Below are 25,676 nucleotides of genomic sequence, written 5' to 3'. Positions count from 1 at the left end.
GGACCCGAGTACAGCGACGATGTCCCCTACGGAGCTGCTTCTGCTCTCCAGAGCATATACGAGCGGTGACTCTCTCGAATAATGCTAATGCTAATGCTCGATAAACATCTAAAAAGATGGCCGCCAACGGGTTTCGAAACTTTCGCCTCCGGATTTCGCCTCTTACGCGCGTAAATTTCGCTTCAAACTTTTGTTTTTACGCGCGTCAATTTCGCCATTGACACGCGAATTAACACAAAGTGGTCAAGCGTCAAACTAGACGCGGTAGACGCGAATTTGACGCGCTATTCGCGTCCGGTGTGAACGCACAGTAAGACTCTATGTTACCATGGCAACCAGCAGTAACAATCAGTTACATTACAAACAGCCAAAAGAAAAGGGAAAATGGCTCATAATTTGTGGTTTGCTGACGACGTTATGGAGAGAGCTATGAGAAGAGAACGGGTTTTTAGGGACCGCAGTAACCTACTTGTACCATGTTTTTGTTAGCCTGGTTAAAACCAGACCATTCTCAGTTGTAACTGAGTTATGGTCTGGCAAAGTGTCAAGACAAATCATTTCCAGAGGGGCGTCACCAACGGACGTCACGGATATATTATATTACCCAATCAGAGCGATGAAGGAGATGACGTATGCAGAGCGGAGAAACATCTCGAGTGTTGTTCTTTGCTCGGTTTTTAACAAAAAGGAAACGTTTAAATCGCTTAAAACAGACGCGATAGCTGATTCGAACGAGTGGTGTTCGACGGCGGCATCCATCTTTGTAATGTAGGCTACAAAATCTGCTTCAAAATCCCAGCGCTGTCGTCATCGTGTAAAGCCCGCCCCAACGTTTCTGATTGGTGCCTCGATTTCGACGGATTGGAAATGAGCTTGAATGAGCTCTTTGCCAGACTAACTTTCAGATCAAATCTAAATTTGCCGGAAGTTGTCTGGGTTTTCCCAGGCTATGATTTGTATCTTTTCTGTACGTCTTTAACACTCCACTCAACGGTCGGATTAATGCTGTTTACTGTCGTAGCAATCTTTTTCCAAATTAAACATTTCTTCTTGTTACTACATTCTCCGCTAAATTTCCCAAATAAAATGTCCTTGTAACTGTTAAACTCCTCCAACAAACTGGGGTAAACTGCACTGAGCGGTTGAATGCGCTTACTCGATCCGCCATGTTTTTTGTTTTGAAAAGTGTCTTATTTTACCCAGAATGCATTGCAGTGTAGTCCTACTTAAGATAGTCAGTGTCTTAAGTGCTTTGTTTGTGCAACGGCCTTATTTAGATGTCTATCTGAAGTCTGACTGTCTACTATATCTAAGCCATAGTCAAAGTCTATCTTTGTGAAATTGGTCTCACACCCTTCCAGTGCACACTGGGTTACCATTCGCCCCAGTTTCCCTGCTCAGGTGGGCCTTCAGAAGTTGCAAAAGAGCAAAAGGTTATGGGACTCGGCTCACATCCATGTACAGAAGGCAGTTCGGAGAAAAAAGAGCCAGGCCGACATCCGCAGAACTTCTCTTACTATCCATCCAGGACAGAAGGTCTGGCTCTCGACCAGAGACACACATCCGCCTCCGGCTGCCCTGACGCAAGTCCCCGCTTGGACCATTCACCATCCAGAGACAAATCAACAAAGTTACTTACAGGTTAAACCTACTTTCCCAATAAAGAACTGGACCTACCTTCCATGTTTCATTCCTCAAACCTCACCATGATTCTCTTGTTTCTCCATCGGATTCTGTCACGGGTTCAAGCATGCCATCAGCACTAGACCCTACAACTCCACCCACTCGTTCACTCTCACGAGCAGCACCTGCTGTCACCGCTCATTGAGGACTCCTATATATTATATTGGCATATAATAATAATAATAATAATTACTGTTATCATTATTACAAAAAATAGAAGGATTTTCTACAACTAATATTTCTATTATACTCATTGTTGGATGCCATGAAAAGGACAAAACACAAGACCACTATTTAACTTGCTGTTTTTCATACCTCATTTTTATTTTATGTTAGACAATTACTCATGAGAACATGACATTTGTCCATTATGTATTTATTTATGTCATTGGATGCCAATTTGTAGCCCACCCTATTCATGGAAAGTGCCTTTAAGATTGCATGGGGTAAAGAGCCCTAGAACTGCAACCATAAAAAGCTAAAGGCAGAAAAGGAAAGGAATAGAGTAATTAGCACAAACGTTCTGGCTGCACTGTTCCTTTCAAAAGACAACACTGACCTTCAGGCAAAAACACACACACAACACAACAGCATATCAGCTGCACGTAATGGAGCTTAAACACATGAACCAGCCAAACCTGTAAATCCACCACACTGACCAAATTGAATAACCATTTTTTTCCAGCATATGTTTCTATTAAATGTGCTTTCTGTTGTTTGCGCGGATGGTGTGATGTAGAAGATGCGCATAATTAGCTCAGTACTGCAGAAGAGCACAATAAACCAGACCGCTGTCACAACCCATTAAACCAGCCATTTATCAGAGAAACAAATGAGCAGCGATACAAAGAATCTGCTTGAACTCCTGCCATCTTCTGGAAAACATATGAACTACATTTTGATATAATAATAATAATAATATCATCATTTTATAAAGTAATTATTATATATGAATATATATATATATTTAAATAATTAATTTAAACATTATTTTAAATTCAATCAAATACTATTACATAGACCTATATATAGTAGTTAAATACAATTTGTCATTATTATTAGTAGTAGCACTATATCAAATAATATATGTCATATAATAATTATTGTATGAAATATAATATATATTATAAATAATATTAATTAAATACCATTTTTACCATTATTATTTTTATTAGTAGTAGTAGAACTATATAAGATAATAGATATATAATATAATAATTGTATGAAATATAATAATAATATATAAATAATATTAATTAAATATCATTTTTCATTGTTATTATTATTATTAGTAGAAATAGTACAATATAAATAAAATATATACAGTATAATATAATAACTGTATAGAATATAATAGTTTTATATAAGTTTTATACACACACACACACACACACACACACACACACACACACACACACACACACACACACACACACACACACACACACACACACACACACACACACATATATATAGCCTCTCTCTCTCTCTCTCTCTCTCTCTCTCTCTCTCTATACTGTATAGATCAGCCATAGCAAAACTGTCACTTCAGAGGACCTTAAACACTCATATACTCCATAATAAAGACAACAAATCACTTATTTATTGACGACTTGACATCCAATCAATCACAATGCACAATCAAAAGTTTTAATAAAAAGAAATATTTGGATTATTTTAAAAGCTATTCACTAGACGAAATGTTATACTTGTTTAGGGCAGTGTACAAACACAGTTACATGTTTTAAAGAATATAATTTAGTGAGTATGCCATCTACTCAGTTGGGCTCTGGATGACGATCATCAGGAATTCTTTATCTGGAGGAAAATGGGGAAAAGGTGAGAGCTACAGTATATGAGTGCTTTAACAGCCTGATAAGTAAGACGGGCTGATAATGCGCTGACCCACCTGGTGCCACCATGATCTCGTGTTTCTTGGACCTGATGCGCAGAAACGTCAGGTCGTTCTGGGGGTCGATGTCTCTGATCGTACTCCTGGCTTTCATAGTCAGCTGATGCAGCAGTCCTACATACTGCACCGTCGTCGAGTTGTCTAGGGTCGTTCTGATGGGAATGCCTGAAAATGACCAGGTTAAGATCAATGGAACTACGGCTTCTAAGTGTAGTTTTACACTTCAAGTATTTATCATAAAAAAAATTATTTAGAAGCTATTTAATCCTATAAACCCTCATGCAAAATCAGTTTCTTCATCACTATTGTTGATTATTTAGTATAACTCTACCATATTATATATTATATTATATCCATTCTCTATACCAGCTTATCCTATGTAGTTTTGTAAAATATTATATTATATTATATCCATTCTCTAGCTTAACCTATATGTAGTTTTGTAAAAAAAATTATTATATCATATCCATTCTCTATACCAGCTTATCCTATGTAGGTTTGTAAAATATGATATTATATTATATCCATTCTCTATGCCAGCTTATCCTAAGTATGTAGCTTTGTAAAATGCTATATTATGTTAATTATATTGCTTAATTATATTATATTTATTATATGATATTACATTAGCCATTCTCTATACCAGCTTATCCTATGGGTTTTGTAAAATATTATATTATATAATATTGTATTTTCCATTTTCTATACCAGCTTATCCTATGTAGTTTTGTAAAATATTATTATATTATATTATAAATATAACAGTTAATGTAACTACAGTAAAACCATGTTAAATTGTGATTAGGCCTAACGTTACCTTCTGCGTTAACGACTATTGAGCCAATAACACCATTATAGCCTTGAATCCTCTTTAAAGTGTCTTCGACTTCAGCCTTTAGAGATGAACAAAACAGTTAGGCAGATTAATACACGATTCTAAGACATAAATATAATATGTACGAATAATTGAATAAAAATATAGCTCAAAAAAAGTAGTTTACCATATCGCAGCACAGGTGAGTCGTCCGTTTGTTCCTCGTTGCTACGGAAACAGAAGTAAATAAAGTTGAAACATGATCCACATGATGAACTATAACACGTCTTCAAGAATAACTTTTTTATTCCGTTATTATATTGTTTCTATTAATGTTGCTGACTCACTCGACAGGCAGAAAATGATTTAAGCAGGCTGTTAAAACTTGTGTACACAGTAGTGTTACTTTTCTCAGCGCTGATGAGTCATCATGAGTTAGTTGATTACGATAGACCAATTACAGTCGTTTGTGGTTGCAAGATATTTTAATCAATGTGCAGTAATCATTTAAGTAATTCTTTAAACGGCAATGTGTTTTATATTATAACACCAAATTTTGATAAACAAACTTATCCAGTGAAAGTAAAAAAAAATACAAATACAAATACAAATTCACGAATTGTTATTCGTGTTTTTTTATTTGACTTTTATTTAGCCGACAGCAATTTTACAGTACTTTTATTCTCATTCAATCTCAATCTCATCTATTTTATTTCGCCATTACCGAATAACACACAAAAGCAACGAATGCGTTTTAACAATTTAAAACTGATATCTACATTGTTATAACCTGTAAACTTTCTACATCGTTTTTAATCAACATTGTTATAAGTGTTTCCTTTTTTTATAATTTAGTTGAAATCCAATCGTCTGATTTCTGAAGGATCAAGTGACACTGAAGACTGGAGTAACGATGCTGAATTCACCTTTACATCACAGGAATAAATTACATTATTTTTAAAGTATATTAAAATAGAAACCGTTATTTTAAATTGTAATAATATTTTCTCAATACAGTTTTTTTCTGTATTTTTGACCAAATAAATGCAGGCTTGATAAGGATAAGAGACTTCTTTCAAAAACATAAAAAATAATGATGTTTCCAAACTTTTGACTGGTACTACATACATACATATGTCAATTATAATTATAATAAAAACAATTATAATCTTGATTTCCTCCCCAATGTTTACATTTCTGCTAATCACATTTGACCAGCAGATGTCGCTAGCATGCAGTTTTTCAAAACAAAATATCACGAGAAAAATATTCTTTCTTTTTAATATATATATATATATATATATATATATATATATATATATATATATATATATATATTGTCATTGCTTTTAAACCTAGCTTTAAATATTTAAATCAAAATTTTTTTGTTTAATGTAAATATTCTTGCTAACCTTCTGTAACCAATGACGTCAACAGTGCAGCGTGCGGCGCGAAGGCGTCACGTGAAGACGCCCAGGCACGCGCACGCGCACGCACACGCACGCCCCGGAGGAGCTCTGCAGAACAGGTGACTGACTGACAGCAGTGGTTGTGCGGTGATGATGATGTAATGTTGCTACAGATGGCGGTGTGTGCCAGGCTCTGTGGAGTGGGTCAGTCGCGGCGGTGCCGGAGGCGGCAGAGGCACAGCCAGGATCAGAACAGCGACTCCGAGGTGGACATGGACGACGAGGAGGAAGAGGAGAGGGTCGTGGGCAAAATGAAAGACGAGCCCAATGGCAGCAGCTGTCAGAACAGGCGCGGCGCGGGGCCTAGCGGGGCCGGGGGACTCTGCGGTTCTGCGGACTCTGCTGGGCCTCCACACCCGCAGTCACTGCTGGATCTTCCGCCGGAGCTTCTTGTTCAGATCTTCTCTTCTCTGCCCGGCACTGCGCTGCCCAACCTGGCGCTGGTGTGCAAGAAATTCAGGCAGATTCTCAACACGGAAACAATCTGGAGGAGAAGATGCACAGAGGGTAATGATGTGTAAAACCATTTGGGTTTTATATAGTGGCTTTCTTCTTTATGTGTAGTGGCATCGACGTATGTAGTGGCATCGATCGACTCATAAACACACACACACACACACACACACACACGTATATTATGACACCGACTCATAAACACACACATACATATAGATTATGACACCGACTCAAACACACACACACACACACACACACACATGTATGTGTAAAGGTGTATGTGCCATGACGGTCATTGTTTTTCCTGGATTTATCATGTTATTCAAAACAATTGTATCAATCAAAACATTGATTCAGATATTTTTTTTGTGGGACCTAAAGTCAGAAATGTTTAGGTGGTGTAATCAACCAGAAATTGTCAAATTTGATAAGTGAGACATGATCCTGGGTCAACATATTTTGTTGATACTTGAACAACACTCATATTTGTATGTGAGTGTGTGTATTAAACCTGACATTCCTGAAAAAAATAGATGTAAGGAGTTTTTCATAATCTTTTATTATTATTATTTTTAATCATATTTTTTGATTTTTTTTATATATATATATATAATTAATTATTATTTCTTATTTGTAATTATTTATTATTTATACAATATTTGAAAACCATTTTCCTTTCATTTCGTATGATCAGAAAACCATATAACAAAAAACAGAAATTACCTTTTTTGAACCTTGTGACTAAAAGATCAAAAAAAATTTTAAATATATTTTGACCTTCTCACATAATGATTGAGTTGTGTACACTCGCATGTAATCAGTTAGAGTCATTAAAATAAATGTTTTTTTTTTAGAAAATCTTATAAAAACATTTTTTTAAGTATGACACCAACATTAATACAAATATTAAACCATTTTGAGCCTGATTCAGACCCTGACAGTGTTAACGAACAAGAGGATTGTGTTGAACGGATTTCAAGCACAGACTTTACAAGCTCGGATTTCACAGGACGTTTAATGTTTAATGTTCAGGAACCAGTGTTAACTTCATCAGCCTTAGGACAAACTTTTTCCGGGGTGTAAAAAACAGAGACGACAACTCTTCCTCATCTCTAGCAGCCTGTTTATGCTCAAACAACAACATTACACACTAACTAAAAAAGTGAAATCATAATCAAGGACCACTTTAAAATGCTGTCTAGATAGGCTGCTTTTTGAGATATTTCATATGCACACGTAGTAAAAAATTCAAATTTTAGTTTTATATGTTTGCCTGTCAGTGTGTTGCTATGGAATGAAATGCATTATGTACATACTGGACTGGTCAAGCGATTGGCCAAAACTGTTGACAAAAAACAAAAAGTCCTGATAAAATAGTCAGGGTCTGGATTCACAGACATGGCTTAGATTAAGCCAGGATTAGGCTTTAGTTCAATTAGGACGTTTAAATAGATGTATAAACGTGCCTTAGAAAAGAGAAGAAACATTGCTGGTGTGCATCTTGAAACAAAACAATGGCACTGACATATTTTAAGATGTGTCAGTGCAAGTTGCTGTCAGTTAAAACAGCTCAAACATGCATTTTAGTCTGGGACTAGGCTTAAGCCTCGTCTGTGTGCTGATAAGTGACCCTGTGAGGGTGTCACTTGTCTTATCTCAGTTCTTACAGTTATTGCATAACCATCTGTTTAACAGGCCCTAACAACACTGCAATAATATAATAAAGTCGAATAGAGTACAGTACACAAACTTGTGTATTATGTTGATCATCAGCTTAAAAGTTTGCACAGGAACTATGTGCATTCAATTTGTGTGTAAATTGTAAGATACTAAATAAACCAGTAAGTTAGTTTATATGTTTTTGATCTACATGATTGTTTTATTTGTTTTTCCTCTTCTTTCAGAATTCGGTATGAGAGATGACCTGCGGAAGATGGAGACAGTGGGAATGTCGAGCCGAGATCTGTATGTGAAACGTAAGTAAATCTACTGTAACCACAAAAGCCTCCTATTTTGCCAGTCCCTATGAATTTTAAGTAATTAAAGGGATAGTTCACCAAAAAAATCTAAATTCTGTCATCATTTACTCAGCCTCATGTCGTTCCAAACCCGCTAGACTTTCGTTCATCTTCGCAACACAAAAGAAGACCTTTTAATGAAATCTGAGCGATTTCTGTCCTCATCGACAGCTACGCAAATACCAATTTTATGCTTCAAAAATTTCATAAAGAGATCATAAACTAGTCCATATGATTTGAGCGGTTTAGTCCAAATTTTCTGAAGAGACACGGTTGCTTTATATGATGAAGAGATTTAATTTAGGCTTTTATTTATATATAAACATTCATAAACGCACACATCAGTCGGGGGAAATGGAATCTCATGCATGTTCACTTGATGTGCAAGAACCAATGAGGTTCATTCTCGTGTTACGCATCACGTTTGAGCTTCTGCAAGAACCAATGAGGTTCATTCTCATGTTAGGCAGCACGTTTGAGCTTCTGCAAGAACCAATGAGGTTCATTCTCGTGTTACGCAGCACGTTTGAGCTTCAGCAAGAGGTTTGTTCTTGCGCGTCGAGCAGGTTCAGTTGAGCTTCTGTTTATGTTCGCTGATCAATGTTTCAATGTGAATAAAACCCTAAAGTCAATCTGTTCATATAAAGCAATCGAGTCTCTATAGAAAATGTGGACTAAACCGCTCAATTCATATTGATTAGTTAGTTTTACGATCTCGTTATGAACTTTAAGCATGAAAGTGTTGTGAAGCTGTCAATGGAGGGACAAAAATATCTCGGATTTCATTAAACATATCCTCATTTGTGTTCTGAAGATAAACTATAGTTTTATAGGTTTGGAATGACATGAGGGTGAGTAAATTTTCATTTTTGGGTGAATACATCTTTAAATACACAAGTTTGGGGTCAGTAAGATTTTTATTTTATTTAATTTTTTTAAGTAAATATTTGTATTTAGCAAAAGTGACAGTAAAAAGATTATAATGTTACAAAATATTGAAATTTCGATTAAATAATGCTTTTCTTTTGAACTTTCTATTCACCAAAGAATCCTGAAAAAAATCTATCAGTCTTCCATAAAATATTAACCAGCACAACTGTTTTAAACATTAATAATAGTAGCAATATTTTTAATAAGATTACATTTTTATATTTTCTGTTTACATTTTGTTTAAATTTTTGTAATTTTGTTTGTGCTTTTATCATTTTCTTTAACAGATGGACAGTCTGTTGTGATTTTCGTCTATATAGCTTTCATTTAGTCTTATTTCAGTTTCTTTTATTAATTTTAGCACTTCAACGTATTTTATTACAGTTCGTAGCCAAAGCAACATTTCTAAATTTTGTTTTCAAGTTTTTTTTAGTTTAAGTTTTTCTTGTAGTACTACCTATGTTTCATATTATATCCTCTTTATTTCAATTAACGATTTTTAATAGTTTTAGTAAACACTGGAACTCCCATCTGCCATTGGTTGGACAAACAGGTAATCAACTATAATCAGCCTAGTGATCTGCAAAAATCCTGATTCCTGACAAATCCTGCAGCATCTAGAGCCTAATGTCTTTCTAAACGCCATTTGGACTTTTCAACAAAAAACAGATCTGTTAATGTAATGTTGTTGCTCCACCTCATTCCATGTCATTTGTCATGTCATTTTTCTCAATGCATTTTATGTTTACTTTAGTTCACAAAAGACAGATTTATTGTCAGGTAAACCAACTTTGTTTGGGTGGTTTGTTTAACGTTAGTAACAATGTTGGTTTAAACCAAAAATATTTCGGCGGGTGAAAACATGCATGCTTGGTGCTTATAGGGAAAGATTCCTTAGTTTGACGTTTGTATATAATTCAGTTGATTTAAAATTGTAAATATGCCAGGTGTATTAAAATAAAATAAAAGATATCCTCCAAGATGGCAGACGAAGGTACTAAAGAACTCATCTGCGAGTGTCATTCTCACACTGCCTTGAGTGTCCGCTCTTGTCCTCCTTTGCCTCTCCTCTCTTCCTGTGGCGCACTCACCTGCGTACCTCTCCAGGTGTGAACCCGCAGGTGAAGTCGGGACGCTTTATGAAGCTCCTCCCTGATTATGAGCATATGGACTATCGGGACGTGTACACACACTGTATGTACTGTTCGTGTGAGAAGGCAAATCACTGCCTGTGAAGGTGCTGGTTGAAGATGCTCTTTGCTAATGATGTTTTGTTCCAGGTTCATTGCAAGTTAAACTGTCGGAACATGATATCCATCAACAAAATATAAAAATAATGTTATTCTAAAGGTTCCTAATTTAGTTTTAAAGGTCTCCTACATTAGTTTAAATGCATCCAAGGTAAAAAAAAAAATGCTTTAATTTTCTCATACCATACATTGCAGCATCACCTCTTTTTTATCTTATCTGCTCTGATTGGTCAGATGACCCAGTCTGTTGTGATTGGTCTACTCTGCTCCAATCAGATGGCCCCTGACTTGAGCAGGAGGTTTCTAAGTAGTATGTTTTTATTTAGTTTGTCATACATATTAAAGGGGCATTCGGTAACTCTAGCCACTTATTCGCTGATTTTCACTTTTCTTGTCGCATGTTTTCTCAACGAGCTCCCCCTACAGCTGTGGTGTAAATATTTCACAACACTGTCGTAAATTCACTTGCGGCGTCCTCCTCCCCTTTCTACCGTAGACGCGCTCATGTGCTTTTGTTTTTGTCGGATCCGGTGTGTTGAACAAATGAGTCCCAGACACTCCAACTTTATCGTGTGGAGCTATGTCTACTGAGATGGAGGTGTGTGTGTTTCTAATTGCCGTAAAGCAGTTCGTGTTACTCGCTCTTTTGTTACTCGCTCATTTTTTGTCACATACAGCAAACATCTCCTCACTAACCGCTGGCTGCCTGTACCCTGAACACACTGTAAAGAAACGCGATCTCTGTAGACAGCCCAGGCTCCACAAACAGCAACAAAAACAAACTGGGCTAACCCGCTCCACGAAACATGACAAACAGTTCCAGCCAATCACCGACAAGAAGGACTTGGGGGCGGGGTTTGGGGGGTTAGTGCAAGGATGAGGAGGAGGGAGGGTCTAGCTAGCCTCTGTTTTGTTTGACAATACTTTAAACGTCAACAAGAAGTGACGTCACCCGACATCGCTTAGAGAACCTTTAAATGAGATTTAAGTTGGTGAAAGCAGATGTTGTTTGTGGGCAGCCAATGGAGACCACAGGCTAGCATTATGCAAATTTGTTACAAACCTACACAGGTTTGTGCTGGAAATGAGACTGGAATTACTGAAGACTCGTTTCGGGCAGTTCGAAATCGTAATTTTTGTACTTCAACTAGGGGTGGGCGATATAGCCTCAAAATTATATCACGATATTTCAAGAATATTTGCGATAATGATATTTATGACGATATAGATCTTTTTTTTTTTAGAAAAGTTTATTACGTTTATCTCACCTAAATGTTTGCTCACTCATTGCGTTTTTACAATGGGGTAATTTTGTTGTTAATAGTTTACACAACACAAGGAAGCTTGATGCTTTGAATTAAATTGAAAAAAGTAGCAAAAATGTATACAAAATAATAAAGATACAAATAAAGAAAAACGTTTTAGGGTAGGTCTAACACTAGTATTCAGAAATACTACAGAAACTGAATAAAGTAATCAAATGTAAAATAACAGTCTTTTAGTTCTGATTCCTGACTAAATTAAATACGTAGGCTATTCATTCTCATTCCTTACAATTAAAACTATCTTTTGTTGTTTTGACGTCATAGCCTATGGCTGCTGTCACTTTTAGAGCTAGTGCACGGATCCATTGCCGTTTTCATTATACTGTCTGTCACACTGTCACATGCGTTTTATACATAACCGACTGTGTTTACGAGTATACTTACCAAGACCGGAATTTGTACACAATTTTGCGTTTTCCCCCCATTAAAGTAACACCAGGTAACTTTTCAACCTTCATAATATATTTCCAAGTCTCTTGTGATGGTACATCGACTTACAATAGGTTGAATGACACGTCTGCCATAGCCTGGCGGGGTCTGTAGCGTTTTTAATCGTACTTTTAAACTTCGGGTTTCGGGTAGTAACCGGCGAACAAAGAGAACTACAAAAGTTGACTGCTTTACGGCATATACGTCACTTCCACCACCACCCCCACTTCCTTAAAATCGGACGTGCGAGCCAAATGTTATAGTCATGGCCGAAGCAGCACAGAAAAACAAGAAAGCAAAGGTTTTATCGAAGCAAAGCAAAAAGAGAAAAAGAGAAAGTGATCGCGTTAAAGGCAGAACGAGGATCAACATTGGGCCAGCATTTTCTCGCTGGCGTGAGCTGAAGGAGGAGGAGGAGTGCCCGACCGATGCGGACTTGGCAAAAAAAAATCAAAAATCAAATGAAAGCCTATGTCTAAACGGCGTGTACAAGTTTGGTAGGGGCTACATTCTTGCAAGTAAATATATGTACAAAGATACTAAAATGTAAAGATGTAAAGTAAAGATGTACAAAATCATATTTTAGGATACCTAGTAACATGTCTGTGATATTTGTTTATTTGTCTTGCCTCAAGCTATAATGCAAATCGATTTGTAAAATTTGCAGATTCATTTATGGTAGCTTGATATTATAATATTGACGATATGTGGTTATTATCTACCACTCAAACATTGCATTGAAGTATCATATAGATTCAGTAAAACGGTAACCAATAGACTAGGCTACTATAATGACGCTGGCTTGTAAACGTGATCATCGCGATCATTTGTCGTTAGAAAAAAATAAAACCCATGAAATTATATTCATATGACATGCTGAAATATATGCCACTGTACATTTCAGACAAGACGCAAGCAGAACACCTGCATGTGACCTCCTCCTACAGTGTTCAGGGCTATCATGGTTGTCAACAATTGCACGTGCATGTAGGATGACAGAGTTTACGACAGTAGTAGAGGTCTAGAGGACAATACTGTTTCCCAACTGTAGGGGGACCCCACCCCGAGAGCAAAAGTAACCTGGTGTTACTTTAAAGTAATATAAACCGCGAAAAATAACTTTTGTTACACGCAAGCTGTAGCCTATGTATGCACCCAGTGCAACTATCTCTCAGAGAGCGCGCGAGTAGCATAGCCTACTGGATAGTTTAAAATCGCGTTAATGTTTAAACTGAGAAGACATGAAAATTATAAACTTTAGTTACGATGTACTGATGGCCCGATTGTGACAATTCAGTCATCGTGTCCTGACTCCTAAAGGCGAGAGTGTAGTATCGCCACTGCAGCGCTTGACGCTTGCCTTGTGCAACACATTTTGAGAGATGCGAGAGAGAAGACGCGCGTCGGCAGCACCGCTGAACACTCAAGCTGTTTGTGAAATTGCTAAATCGTCATCGGAGGCTGACAGGCTGCTCTTACTCTCATACAGGTGTTGTTGTGCGCGCTGGGAAGCGTAGGCTAAATGCGCCATACGTCATTGCGTCGCTATATCATTGATATCGCGATATGACACTTTTTTATCATGTAAATATTTATACCGGTATTATCGTGGACGGTATGATATGGCACACCCCTAACTTCAACTTAAAAATGTTAATTTTAGTTAGTTGCCAAGGCAACATTTTGAATTAATTACAGTATTTCAATAACCAAAAACTATTTTTAATAGGTTTAGTTGTAGTTATTCAACAGTGTGTCACAGATTCTTAACTTATTTTGAACATGGAACATTCCTTTAAGGCTGAATCCCAGTTTGCATAGATCTTCTGCGCACTAAAAGTGTTGTTCACACTGGTGATGGGAAAGTGCATACTTAAGTATGTAGTCACCGCTATCAGGACCGACTGTGACTTAATACCATCATACATGTTGTAACCTTGTTACATTATTCATTCATCTATCTAAATTCATTGCATTAAGACACATTATTAGTTTTTATATGCATCTAAATTCTGTTTTAGCATTACATTTCCTGCCAAAATCTTTTTTTTTTTACAACCGGAAAGGTTTTCTGTAGCACATGGATTTGTGGTTAATATTAGCTACAAGCATATATTATTCCACTGGAAATAATACTTCCTATATCTTTTAATGTACCGATTTGGAACGCACTAATGCTAATTTCGCTGATTATTTAGTATGGATAATATGCGTATTGGGACACAGCCTTGTTTGGGACAAATTGATCTGATAGCAGCACAAGGGCAGCTTCTGCCGGGCGCCGTGCACGTGTGTGTCCTGCATGCGTGTGTGATAGACACAGGATGGCAAGGGCTGTGCTAACATCAGCTGACTGTGTGAGATGCAGATGAATTAAAAGTGACCAAACATGGATACGTTTTTAGCCCTCTAACTCCAGGAATTTTTTTATTTGGTTTCCAAGTTGTTGCATGGCAAAAAAAAGTTGCATATACTCACACACTCAACATGCATTCACAAGTTCATGCAGAAATGCCTTTGCGGTGATATCACCCCATCTAACGTTCTTCTGGGTTTGTTCTGTGTTGTATGCATATTTGTGACACACAAATGTCATGATTTGTATTTGTTTTCTAGTGTTACATCCCTATAGACACATCCTGGGTCTCTGGCAGCCTGATATCGGCCCCTATGGAGGACTGCTGAATGTGGTGGTAAGACTGAGATCACACACAAAAAAAGATAAAAATTTGTAATTATACTTGCAGATAATTTCATATTAATGAAATAAAGACCACTTAAGTGCACTTAAAGGGAGTAGACTTTCATGACTTTGTTTCATAACACACTTAAGTACATTTTTAAACAGTCGACTTGTCAGTCAAGTTAAAAGCTTTACTTTAAAATACTTTTTAAATCATTGTTTTATTGATCTACACTTTTAACCATAGACAGTACAACTATGAAATTATAAATAAAGATGTACTTAAGTCCCAAATAAGTTAGTAAAAACAGCACTCTAAATTTAAACTATAATAGATTTTAATTGAATTGCAAATTAACATTGTCTAATTGTCTGAAAACATTACAATTATTTCACACTTAAGTATTTTTTTTGAAAGTATATTATTTCTATAAAAAGTACTTTTAAAAAAAAAAGTATGCACAAGTGTACTACTTTTTACAAGGGACTGTCGGACAAATGAAACTAATTTATTACATTTCATCCTCGCCGCATTTGTTGTGGTCTGTGTATTTCATACTTGCCCTGTTGAGGCGGCTTTGGTCCATATCAGTCCAAAAATCATGTATGGATGCATATTTTGAAAATCCACTTGGAATAGGATACTATTTTTAATGTATGATTTGGGACATACTGCATAGTATAGCTTGTCAAATGTAAAACTGTAAATTTTATATAAATAAAAAAAGCCTCTAAATCAAATACAATTATAGTACAATATATATGATGACCACACACATTAAATGTACAAGTGACAGGTGTACCATATTTTAGATGTGTAACTCTTGCTTTGATAATTTTAGGTTGATGGTCTATTCATCATAGGCTGGATGTATTTACCACCCCATGATCCCCGTGTGGAGGACCCCATGCGTAGACGGCCCCTTTTCCGTATACATATGTGGGAGAAAAACAAAGCCACAGTAGAATGTATGTACGGACATAAGGGCCCTCATAAAGGAGACATTCAGGTAAAATGTACCATAATCAACCATAATGGACAAATTGTGCCACAGTTTTTACAAAATTTTGACCTTTTTTTCCAGACTGTGAAGAAAGATGAATTTTCCACCAAATGCAACCAGACCGATCACCATCGGATGCCTGGAGGAAGGCAAGAGGTACAGTAGGAAAACCGACAGATTTATGATGGCAATGCAGCTTTGTTGACAATGTTGAATTAGAAATGCATAATTCCGATGAAGTGAGCAGCTCCGAGTACATTTACATTTATGCATTTGGCAGACGCTTTTATCCAAAGCAACTTACATTGCATTTCAAGGTACACATTTACATTCTTATCAGTGCTTGCTTTCCCTGGGAATCGAACCCATGACCTTGGCGTTGCAAGCGCCAACGCTCTACTGTTACTTGAAAGGCTAGAAGTTAGAATTTCACGGGTTGTCCTCTTTCAATTACGGTAAATACAACATGGTGTGAACACAGCAAATGCACATCCATTTGCTGGAAACCTGTCAAAATAAAAGTTTTACGGTTTAACACTTGAAAATGAAGAAATTAAAGGGATAGTTCGGCCAAAAATGATATTTAAACCATGCATTACTCACCCTCAAGCCGTTCGAGATGCATATGTCAATCTTGTTTCAGACGAACACATTTTCAGTTATTTTAGAAAGTGTCTTAGAACCTTCAGTGGATATAATGTGAAGCAATGGGGTCCACCTCCTTCAAGTCCCAAAATGTGCATATATCCTTCACAGAAGTAATCCATCTGGCTCCGGGGGGATAAACGAAGGCCTTCTGAGGGTAATCCGTGCGGTTTTGTCGGAAAAATATACATATTTAAAACTTTATAAATGAAAATATCTGACTTCCGGCAACGATCGACGCGCGTCCACGGGTGATGGAAGTCGGCGTACGAGGTAGGACGTAGCGTCGTGACGTAGACCGAACGCGCCCGCGCAGCCAGAGAGCAGAGCAAAACATCACCCGTGAATGTGCGTCGATCGTTGCCGGAAGTCAGATATTTTCATTTATAAAGTTTTAAATATGTATATTTTTCCGACAAATCCGCACGGATTACCCTCATAAGGCCTTCGTTTATCCCCCTGGAGCCGGATGGATTACTTCTGTGAAGGATATATGCACATTTTGGGACTTGAAGGAGGTGGACCCCATTGCTTCACATTATATCCACTGAAGGGTCTAAGACATTTTCTAAAATAACTGAAAATGTGTTCGTCTGAAACAAGATTGACATATGCATCTCGAACGGCTTGAGGGTGAGTAATGCATGGTTTAAATATCATTTTTGGCCGAACTATCCCTTTAAGACGTAAACATTAGTAGGGCTGGGTAAAAAATATAGATTTTTCAATTTAATCTAGTCTCATAAATCCCAAGAATCGATCGTATAGTTTATGCTGTTTTCAGTTGACGAATGAACAGAAACTTTTTCTGGAGCTCACGTGAACTGATATCTTCCGTTTTACTACTGTACAAAACGAATATGAATGAACATCAGAAGGTATGTTTAAAGATCAAGTACAACTTACCAAAATCCGTATCATATCACATGTGATCGCTCAATCAGTGTTTCAACCACGGAAAGACATCAATAAAACAGCTTGTAAACAATATAACATTACCTCAGAAAATCAATTAAAGTCCAAAAACTTGTTAGGTAGCTAGAAAAAGGCAGCATTTTGCTAAATATATGCACCAGATTGCATATTCCAGGGCTCCAGACTGTGACCAAATGGTCACATAATGCTACCTTTTATCTTGCCGGTACATCCATTTCTGTTGCATATGATTAAACTGCAAACTAAACAAAAGTGAAAAGAAACCAGCGCAAGCTCAGAGCTGGTACTTGCAGGCCGATCTCGATCATCCGACAGTCACTACACAGTGCTGGGAGATCCAGTGAAAAACCCTATTAATAACATTGCAGCGAGATCCAGCGAGAAGCATTCAAATTCGGCACAGCATTCTGTTATAAACCACAGATATCAGATCAAAAAGCGCTGGCCTTGAAACCAGGAGAAACATTGTGCCATGAACGAACAAGTTATAGAAGGCTTTTCAATCCACAAATCACCAACATTCACCATGGATTTAATGTAGCAATGCTAAATGTAACCATGGTACTGTGGCTGAAAACTGTTGTTGTTTTTGTTTTGTTTTACACTTTTGAGAGTGAAATTCAAGCACTTTTCAAAGGGCTTTCTAGTGTTTCACACCTTTTCAAGCACGTCGAAGCACAAAGCAAGGCAGTTTTGATTTATATGCTGTTTAATGTTGAAGATCGCATTATTTTACATATGCATCTACTTCCATATAAAATCGCTCGTTTCTGCTTCTTCTTCGCCTGTGTTTTGATCTGGAGATACTGCACTCGTTCAGAAGATGCCACAGCGCCTCCTACCGTATAACAGTGACTACGTTTACATGCAGCCAATTTTCGGGTTATGGTCGGGTTAAGGTCACTATTCGGGTTTCTGAAACATTCGTAATAACCCGTTTACATGCGTGAGCAGAGAGAGTTTCTCCTGTATACATGGAATTGCAATATCCCGATGTAAACGGCGACGCACGGTTAGCGTCTGGACTTACGGACAACCTTAAGACGCAATATGCATCATTTCCGATTCTTCTTCCTGTATCCGAAGACAACAACAATAGCAGCAGCACGCGGATAATGAATAGTTCGGGGCAGATAGCGATCGCCTTTGTTTGCGCTTTGGTGCTGGTAACGTTACTGACCTCGCTCCAAAAGTATGCTGTGCTGCGTCTCGCCATGTTTACTTCCGGTATACTGCACGCGGGTTTTTGTATGCGCTGAGAAGTTCCTCTACTCAAAAGACCAAGATTCCTTGCAAATAGAACATGCGCAGAACACACATCACTATGGGGATATGCCGATGCGCGTTTACATGACCAAAAATTCGGGTTAGAAAAGGGGTACCCCAGGTATCATATCCCGGTTTTTAAAATCCGGGATATGAGCATATTCGGGTTTTTGCCGGTGTTTACATGGCCGTGCGCGACCGGGTTATTGCTAATATCCCGGTTTTGATCGGGTTATTGGCTGCATGTAAACGTAGTCAGTGAAAACACGGAAAACCGTTAACTCGTCAATGGCAGGGAAGCGTTTTCTCATAAAAGACGAGAACTCGTCAATGGAGGGGAAGAGTTAAATCACCTTTATGATGAAAAGTACTAAATACTAAACATTAGTAATTTAATTTTACAGTTGATTTCTTATTTTACCGTACGAGTTACAATATTCATATTTTTACATTAATAATCGGTTACACTTTAGTTTAAGGTGACGGTTACATTGTTCTTACTCAAATAGGTACTGAGTAATATGAATTAACTGCATGTAATTACTGTTATGGTTTGGTTTAGGGTTAGTAATGATGCATACTCTCCTTTATTTCTTCATATCACACATGTGCAGGAATTCAGAACATGGTTGGAGGAGGAATGGGGACGAACGCTGGAGGACATTTTCCACGAGCACATGCAGGAGTTGATCCTCATGAAGTTCATTTACACCAGCCAATACGAGCAAGTCTTCTTCATGACCTCTTCTCACCCAAACACATTCATCTCCCCAGTTACATTTGCGTGTTTTAAACGCGTGTTTGTTGGTTTCAGTAATTGCCTGACGTACCGGCGGATCTATCTGCCCCCGTGCCTGCCTTCAGACCTCCTGCAGCCGGGCCTCTTCAAAGGGACGTACGGCAGTCACGGCCTGGAGATTATCATGCTGAGCTTCCATGGCTCCAACGCCAAAGCCACCAAACTTACTGTGAGTGTGATATCCATAGGTATAGCCGTCATGATGCCCTGCAATCGTCACAGGAGTAAATTGTATTTGTTGTTAATTTATTGTTGACTCTAAGCATGGAAACAGAATGAAGATTCAAGTTTCTGGGCATAACGTCTGAATTAGCACAAGCTGCTGACACACTAAGGCTGCGTCTGAAATCGCATATTCACTTTTTTTGAATGGGTAATTACTGCACAACCGCTAAGAAGGCTAGTTCTGTATAGTATGAATGTGTGTTGGACGAATGTAATCTGGACGTACTATATTTGGCATGATGTCACTCTCATGTGACCCACCAGCGTCAGTTACACCGCTTCACCTTACATTTATAAAACCTCTTTTATGAGTACTGTGAGTTCAGACATGCGTATGTTCTTTTGTCACATACTATTTTTCACCTATAATATTGTAGGGAAGTATGTGATTTTAGTTTTAATGACATTTTGTTATAAATATGAAAAGCATTTTTAATTTAATAAGAACAAGCATTGACTACTTGCATCTTTGGGTCTAGCATTTATATGTAAGGAATAATTATTCCGCTTATACTACAGATACCACACCTCGAAACATTGTTCAGATGATGCATTTCTAGACGTTTGTCAAGTTTTTGTCATTAAAACGCTCTTGTATAAGACTAATTTCTTACGCATCTAATCCCATGCCTCCGTTGCTAATTCCAAAACGTCATTTTAGAGTTAGTAACGGAGGTTTGAGCCACTGATAGCAGACTAATGATGGGGACACACTTACGACTTGCTGAAACATTCGAAGACTGACTGTTTCCATCGACTGTAGCAGGTCTTAAACACAGACTGTGAATAGGCTACAGACTGAACGCGCTGAACACGCGTTTGGGCATGATCAGTCATAAGTATCAAATTACAATCATAACTGGCCTTAGTCAGTGTGTCCCGGCTTTATGCAGTTATTAGAGAGAGAGAGAGAGAGAGAGAGAGAGAGAGAGAGAGAGAGAGATGTTGCAATAATGAGACAGAAAAGCATGTGCGTCAATATTATTATTTATTTATTAATTAAATTGGTTTTAATTCGTTCATTCTTGTTTTCTATAATTGACAGTAGATAACCCAATAAATGAAACACACAAAGCCCTTTTAACAAGTAGGCCTATCAATAATTATTTATTTGTTATATTATCTGGAATAATTACGAAAACCCAGCAGGACTATCAATTTATTATTCAATTTAATTTTCTATTTAGCCTATAGATAGGACTACATACTTTATTTATTAAAATTAAACTGTATGTCTCCATTGATTGTGAAGTTAGACATAGAAAATTGCAGATCAAGCGCATGGGGCTGCATGTTTTTTCTTGTTATGAATTGTATCCTATTTTCCGTTATTACAGTTATTACTACGCGCAGTGATACGGAACTGTAATGCGGTCAAACCTGCCTGGAACTACTTTAGCCGTGCGTTTCCCTGAAAATAATTGCACACCTTAGAACGTTCTCAACCAATCAGAATCAAGCATTCAACAGCCCTGTAGTATAAATTTAAGTAATAATATTTAAATTGCAAATGTTTGATGCATAATTTCATTATTAAAAATTCAATAATAAATATTAATCTTTCAAAATACTGTTTTTCATACTTCTACTGGTAATAATATTATCTAAAGTAATATTATTTTTAAAAAGTTATTATGAATGGTTTATTATTTAAATAATAATTAACAGTAATTTTATATAAATAATGTATGAAATTCTGAATAATTTTTTTATTTTTTATTTTTTATATATATATAAAAACAAACTTAAGCATTTTTAAGACATTTTAACATTTAAATAATATATTTGGATACATGATCATAGTTTATAAGTTTAATAGTTAATAATTCATCATTATTGTTATTGTTATATATATTAGACATTAAAATACATGTAATAAATTATTTGTTAGTATTTGTACAATTTAATACTCGCATATACAAAATAAATACATTTTTATTATTATTAATAAGTAATAATAAAATCATAATTATAAGAATTATATTAATAATTTTTTTCCACAATATTTTCTCTCTCTCTCTCTCTCTCTCTCTCTCTCTCTCTCTCTCTCTCTCTCTCTCTCTCTCTCTCTCTCACTCTCTCTCTCTCTCTCTCTCTCTCTCTCTCTCTCTCTCTCTCTCTCTCTCTCTCTCTCTCTCTCTCTCCTTGTTGCTCTTGGTCTTCAACACTCAGTTTAATGTTAATGAGAAAATGGTGTTGTCTGAAATGTTTTCAACTCAATGCTTAAATGTGTGAAATGAAGGCCTCCAATACAAGCACTGTATTTACAATGTTCACTTTTATGTTTCCATATTGTCTCCAAACCGAATAATACATAATAAATGAATAAATAACATAAATACCATATTTTCCCCAAAGTGTCCAGCTCTAAAACTTTACAAAGGTTCAAGCTAAGGCTCGAACAACATCTATATCATGTCTTATTTTGCTTGTTGATCACCTCACTTGTTTGTTTTCTAGGGGGACCCCAATGTCCCGGCAGGTCAGCTGACGTTAGAAGTCGACCTGAACCGGCCGGTGCGTCTACCAGACCTGGAGACCCAGCGCAACATGGAAGAGCTGTCCCGTCTGGTGCGGGGGGTGCACGAGGAGGCCCAGAGCGCCTCACAGGTCCGGGACGCCCCTGCAGAGGGGGCGGAGGGCTCAGATTCAGCGCCCCCTGCTGGAGCGGAGGGGGTCGAGCCGGGAGAACCTGAACCTCAACCTTTCGTGCTGCCTCTGGGGGTCATGGCCCGTAATGAAGTGTACCCTCGCACCTGCAAGAAGTGGTGAGTGCCGTATCGTGAGTAAGTAAGTAAAGATTTATTTATATAGCACCTTTAAAACAGCGTTTACAGAATAGAAAGTCACCTTCATTTATAAAGCGCTTTTAACAATATAGACTGTTTCAAAGCAGCTTTACAGTGATAACATCTAAATAGTAAAATGACTACGTTCGTGGTACCTCTATCTAAATGGCAGAGTCAGAGAGCCTCTAATTTCTCATTTCATTTAATCTTAAACATTAAATATTCTAAACATTATATAAGGATTATTAAATCAGGCATGCACCAATGTATGAATTTAATTTACATTTTAAAGTTATTGTACATTTTTATTTTAATAATATTGATTCATTTATTATTCATTTTATTATATTTATATATTGTAAATAATTATATTTTATAAAAATAGGCGAATTAAACTATTTAAATCAATTTACTATTTTAATTTGTTAAAGTGAATAACTTTATATTTTTATTTTATGTCTATACAATATGAAATATTATTTATTACAATTTATAATATATACTTCTATACCAATTTTTTTTAAATTAAACAATTAAAACAAATTTGAATTGTTAATGGATAATTATTATAGTCCATATAAAAATAATAGAAAATAGAAAAGAAAATGATGAAATAAAAAAATGTTATGTTACTTAGTATATTATTATATTCAATTTTAGATAATATATTATTATAATCTATAAGTAATATTTTAATAATTTGTTAAACTGAATAATTCTATATTGTTATTTTATGTATATACAATATTAAATTTTATTTATATGACATAAGTATATTATTATATGATATATTTCTATACAGAAATATTACCTTAAAATTAACTACCTAAATTAATTAAACAATTAAAATAAATGTAAATTGTAAATAGTTATTTATTATGTGAAATATAAAAATTATATAAAATATAAAATACAATTATTTTAGGTTTAATTAAATGAAAATATTATATTAATTAGTATATTCTATTAAATCATTTTTAGATAATTATATTAATTAATATATTACATATGAAATGTATTTAATGTATTTTATATTATATTATATTACATTATACTGATATATACACTATACTTAAAAAAAAAAGTTTAACTTGATTTTATATTAAATGTATGTTTATATGATAAATATAATTTGTGTGTATATATATATATATATATATATATATATATATATATATATATATATATATAAACATTAATATAAAGTACACTTGAAAATGATAATTAAAATATAAGTAATATAATTAATTTTATAAATATAATTATTAAATGAATAAATATTAATTTGTATTATTTAAATCGAGGCAATCATTTTAAATAGTTTAATTCTATTCTTTCTTTCTTTCCTTCAGTTTTTACGGGACTGGCTTGATCGCTGGCCACGGCTTCACGAGTCCGGAGCGCACGCCGGGTCTGTTCGTCCTGTTCGATGGCGACCGCTTTGGCTTCATTTGGCTGGAGCTGAAGTCCTTCAGCCTGTACAGCCGTCTGAGCGACCAGCTGCCCCACGCTCAGGCTCCCAGCATGCAGCGCTTCGAGGCCATGCTCCGCAACATGCAGTCGTGGACGTCCTGATAGCCAACCTCACACTACTGTAGCCATCAGGCACACACTCTGGTATTGCGCTCTCCGCCACAGACCCCACCGGGACACACACACACACACACACACACACACACACACTCCCGCTTGCATCCGCACAGCTGTATTCACAGCCACACGCCCATACGGTTGTATTATATAAGGCCTTTCTTATCAGCTTTTTAATTAAGTTATTTTTGTAACCTGGAAATGGCGCCGAAGATGACGACAATGTGAAAACTCACCCGTATACTCTGCTGAGCGTGCCTCTGACACCTTTATCCAGACTCGAAATCCTGTGCTTTTGTGCTTTAGAAAAATACTTTAAGCGCTTGTCTTCAGTGTGGCGACATCTGCGGTTGCTTTTAACCGATTTTATCCGGTTTACATCCGTAACATTTACAACTGCTTCCATTTTCTCGCCAACTTTCATTGAAAACGAATGACTTCCAGACGCTTCGTCAATGTTTTCACCCCATGTGTGTATAGCATTCAAGAAAACAGCCAGAATCTCTTTACTTTATATTCATCACACTGTTGGAAGTCCCAAGCGAGTAGCTGATTGGTTATCCGCCAAATTTAACGACCGTCTCATTTTCTCATGATAGTGCTTGTGTTCATCTAGCTCTCTTCTCTTCCAAGTGCTCTTCCCTACGCAGACGATTATCAGAGGCACAATTCCTCTGACTATACTTTTGTATTTGACTGCAGCATTACTAGCAATCGAAAATGAAAAGAAAAAAAAAATCACTATAATGTAAAGTGAATATATATGTAAATGCATTGGAAATATTTAAACATTTATCAATATATTTCAGCTTTGTTTTAAGGATGATTGTATATATGATCGACAAATTAATTTAAGTATTATCGCCTGTGTTTACAAGTTGTGATAATTGTCATAAAAGTGGAATATTCTCCTAGAATTGGCCATTTACGTGGACTGATATCGTACAACTATTGATTTTATTCCAAATAAGATGAAATTTTAGCTGTTTGCATCGGCTCATAACTATTTGAATCATGTTTCAAAGTATTTGTGGAAACATGCTAATTGAATCAATCAAAATTGATCCTATGTACCTCAGTTTCTCAATTCCCAATAGATAACATCAAGTTTCCTGATTCATTGGTTCACAAATTGATTTTATTCTAAATTTGTGATTTTTAGCTGCTTATGTTGGCTGCTAAGTATTCAAATTATATTTCAAATGGATTTGTGGAAACATATCCCGATTAATATATATAAAAAATGGCCTTGTTTACTTCCCAATGCATAAAATCAACGAGGGTTGCAAAATTCCAGGAACTTTCAAAGTCCCATTGGAATTAATGGGAATTAATAGAGAAAAAAAATGGTTTTGTTGTTGTTCAATGAAAGAATAAAACTCACAAATAAATCGGCCAAAATTTCATTTTTAAAATTTGTATTAGTTTGCATGCTTATGACCATACAAAATGT

The 25,676-nt window shown here is 36.2% G+C and overlaps 2 protein-coding genes across 3 annotated transcripts; one reads left to right on the top strand and one right to left on the bottom strand.

Annotated features, from left to right (window-relative positions):
• Nucleotides 1–3,262: 3,262 nt before the first annotated feature.
• Nucleotides 3,263–4,785, bottom strand: dynlrb2 (dynein light chain roadblock-type 2). The gene is made up of 5 exons (XM_056252050.1): nt 4,757–4,785; nt 4,597–4,637; nt 4,413–4,488; nt 3,593–3,760; nt 3,263–3,501 (listed from the first exon to the last, which is right to left on the bottom strand). The coding sequence occupies exons 2-5, from the start codon at nt 4,597–4,599 to the stop codon at nt 3,458–3,460; spliced, it is 291 nt and encodes a 96-aa protein (XP_056108025.1). The 5' UTR covers nt 4,600–4,637; nt 4,757–4,785; the 3' UTR covers nt 3,263–3,457.
• A 1,112-nt stretch (nt 4,786–5,897) lies between these two features.
• Nucleotides 5,898–24,519, top strand: fbxo31 (F-box protein 31). Of its 2 annotated transcripts, XM_056252165.1 has the most exons (10): nt 5,898–6,385; nt 8,239–8,310; nt 10,390–10,476; nt 14,903–14,979; nt 15,812–15,979; nt 16,055–16,129; nt 19,435–19,544; nt 19,635–19,788; nt 22,305–22,612; nt 23,986–24,519. In XM_056252165.1, exons 1-10 carry the CDS (start codon nt 5,980–5,982, stop codon nt 24,206–24,208), a joined length of 1,680 nt encoding a protein of 559 aa, XP_056108140.1. In that variant the 5' UTR covers nt 5,898–5,979; the 3' UTR covers nt 24,209–24,519. The 2 variants fall into 2 exon arrangements, with proteins under 2 accessions (XP_056108140.1, XP_056108141.1); XM_056252166.1 differs by lacking the exon at nt 10,390–10,476 and having other exon boundaries at nt 5,900–6,385.
• Nucleotides 24,520–25,676: the final 1,157 nt, after the last annotated feature.

This window comes from Rhinichthys klamathensis, unplaced genomic scaffold, assembly GCF_029890125.1.
Source record: "Rhinichthys klamathensis goyatoka isolate OS25496 unplaced genomic scaffold, OSU_Roscu_1.1 h1tg000092l_1, whole genome shotgun sequence".
In the NCBI taxonomy this organism is placed as follows: Eukaryota; Metazoa; Chordata; class Actinopteri; order Cypriniformes; family Leuciscidae; genus Rhinichthys; species Rhinichthys klamathensis.
This window is presented reverse-complemented; position numbering and strand designations above follow the sequence as displayed.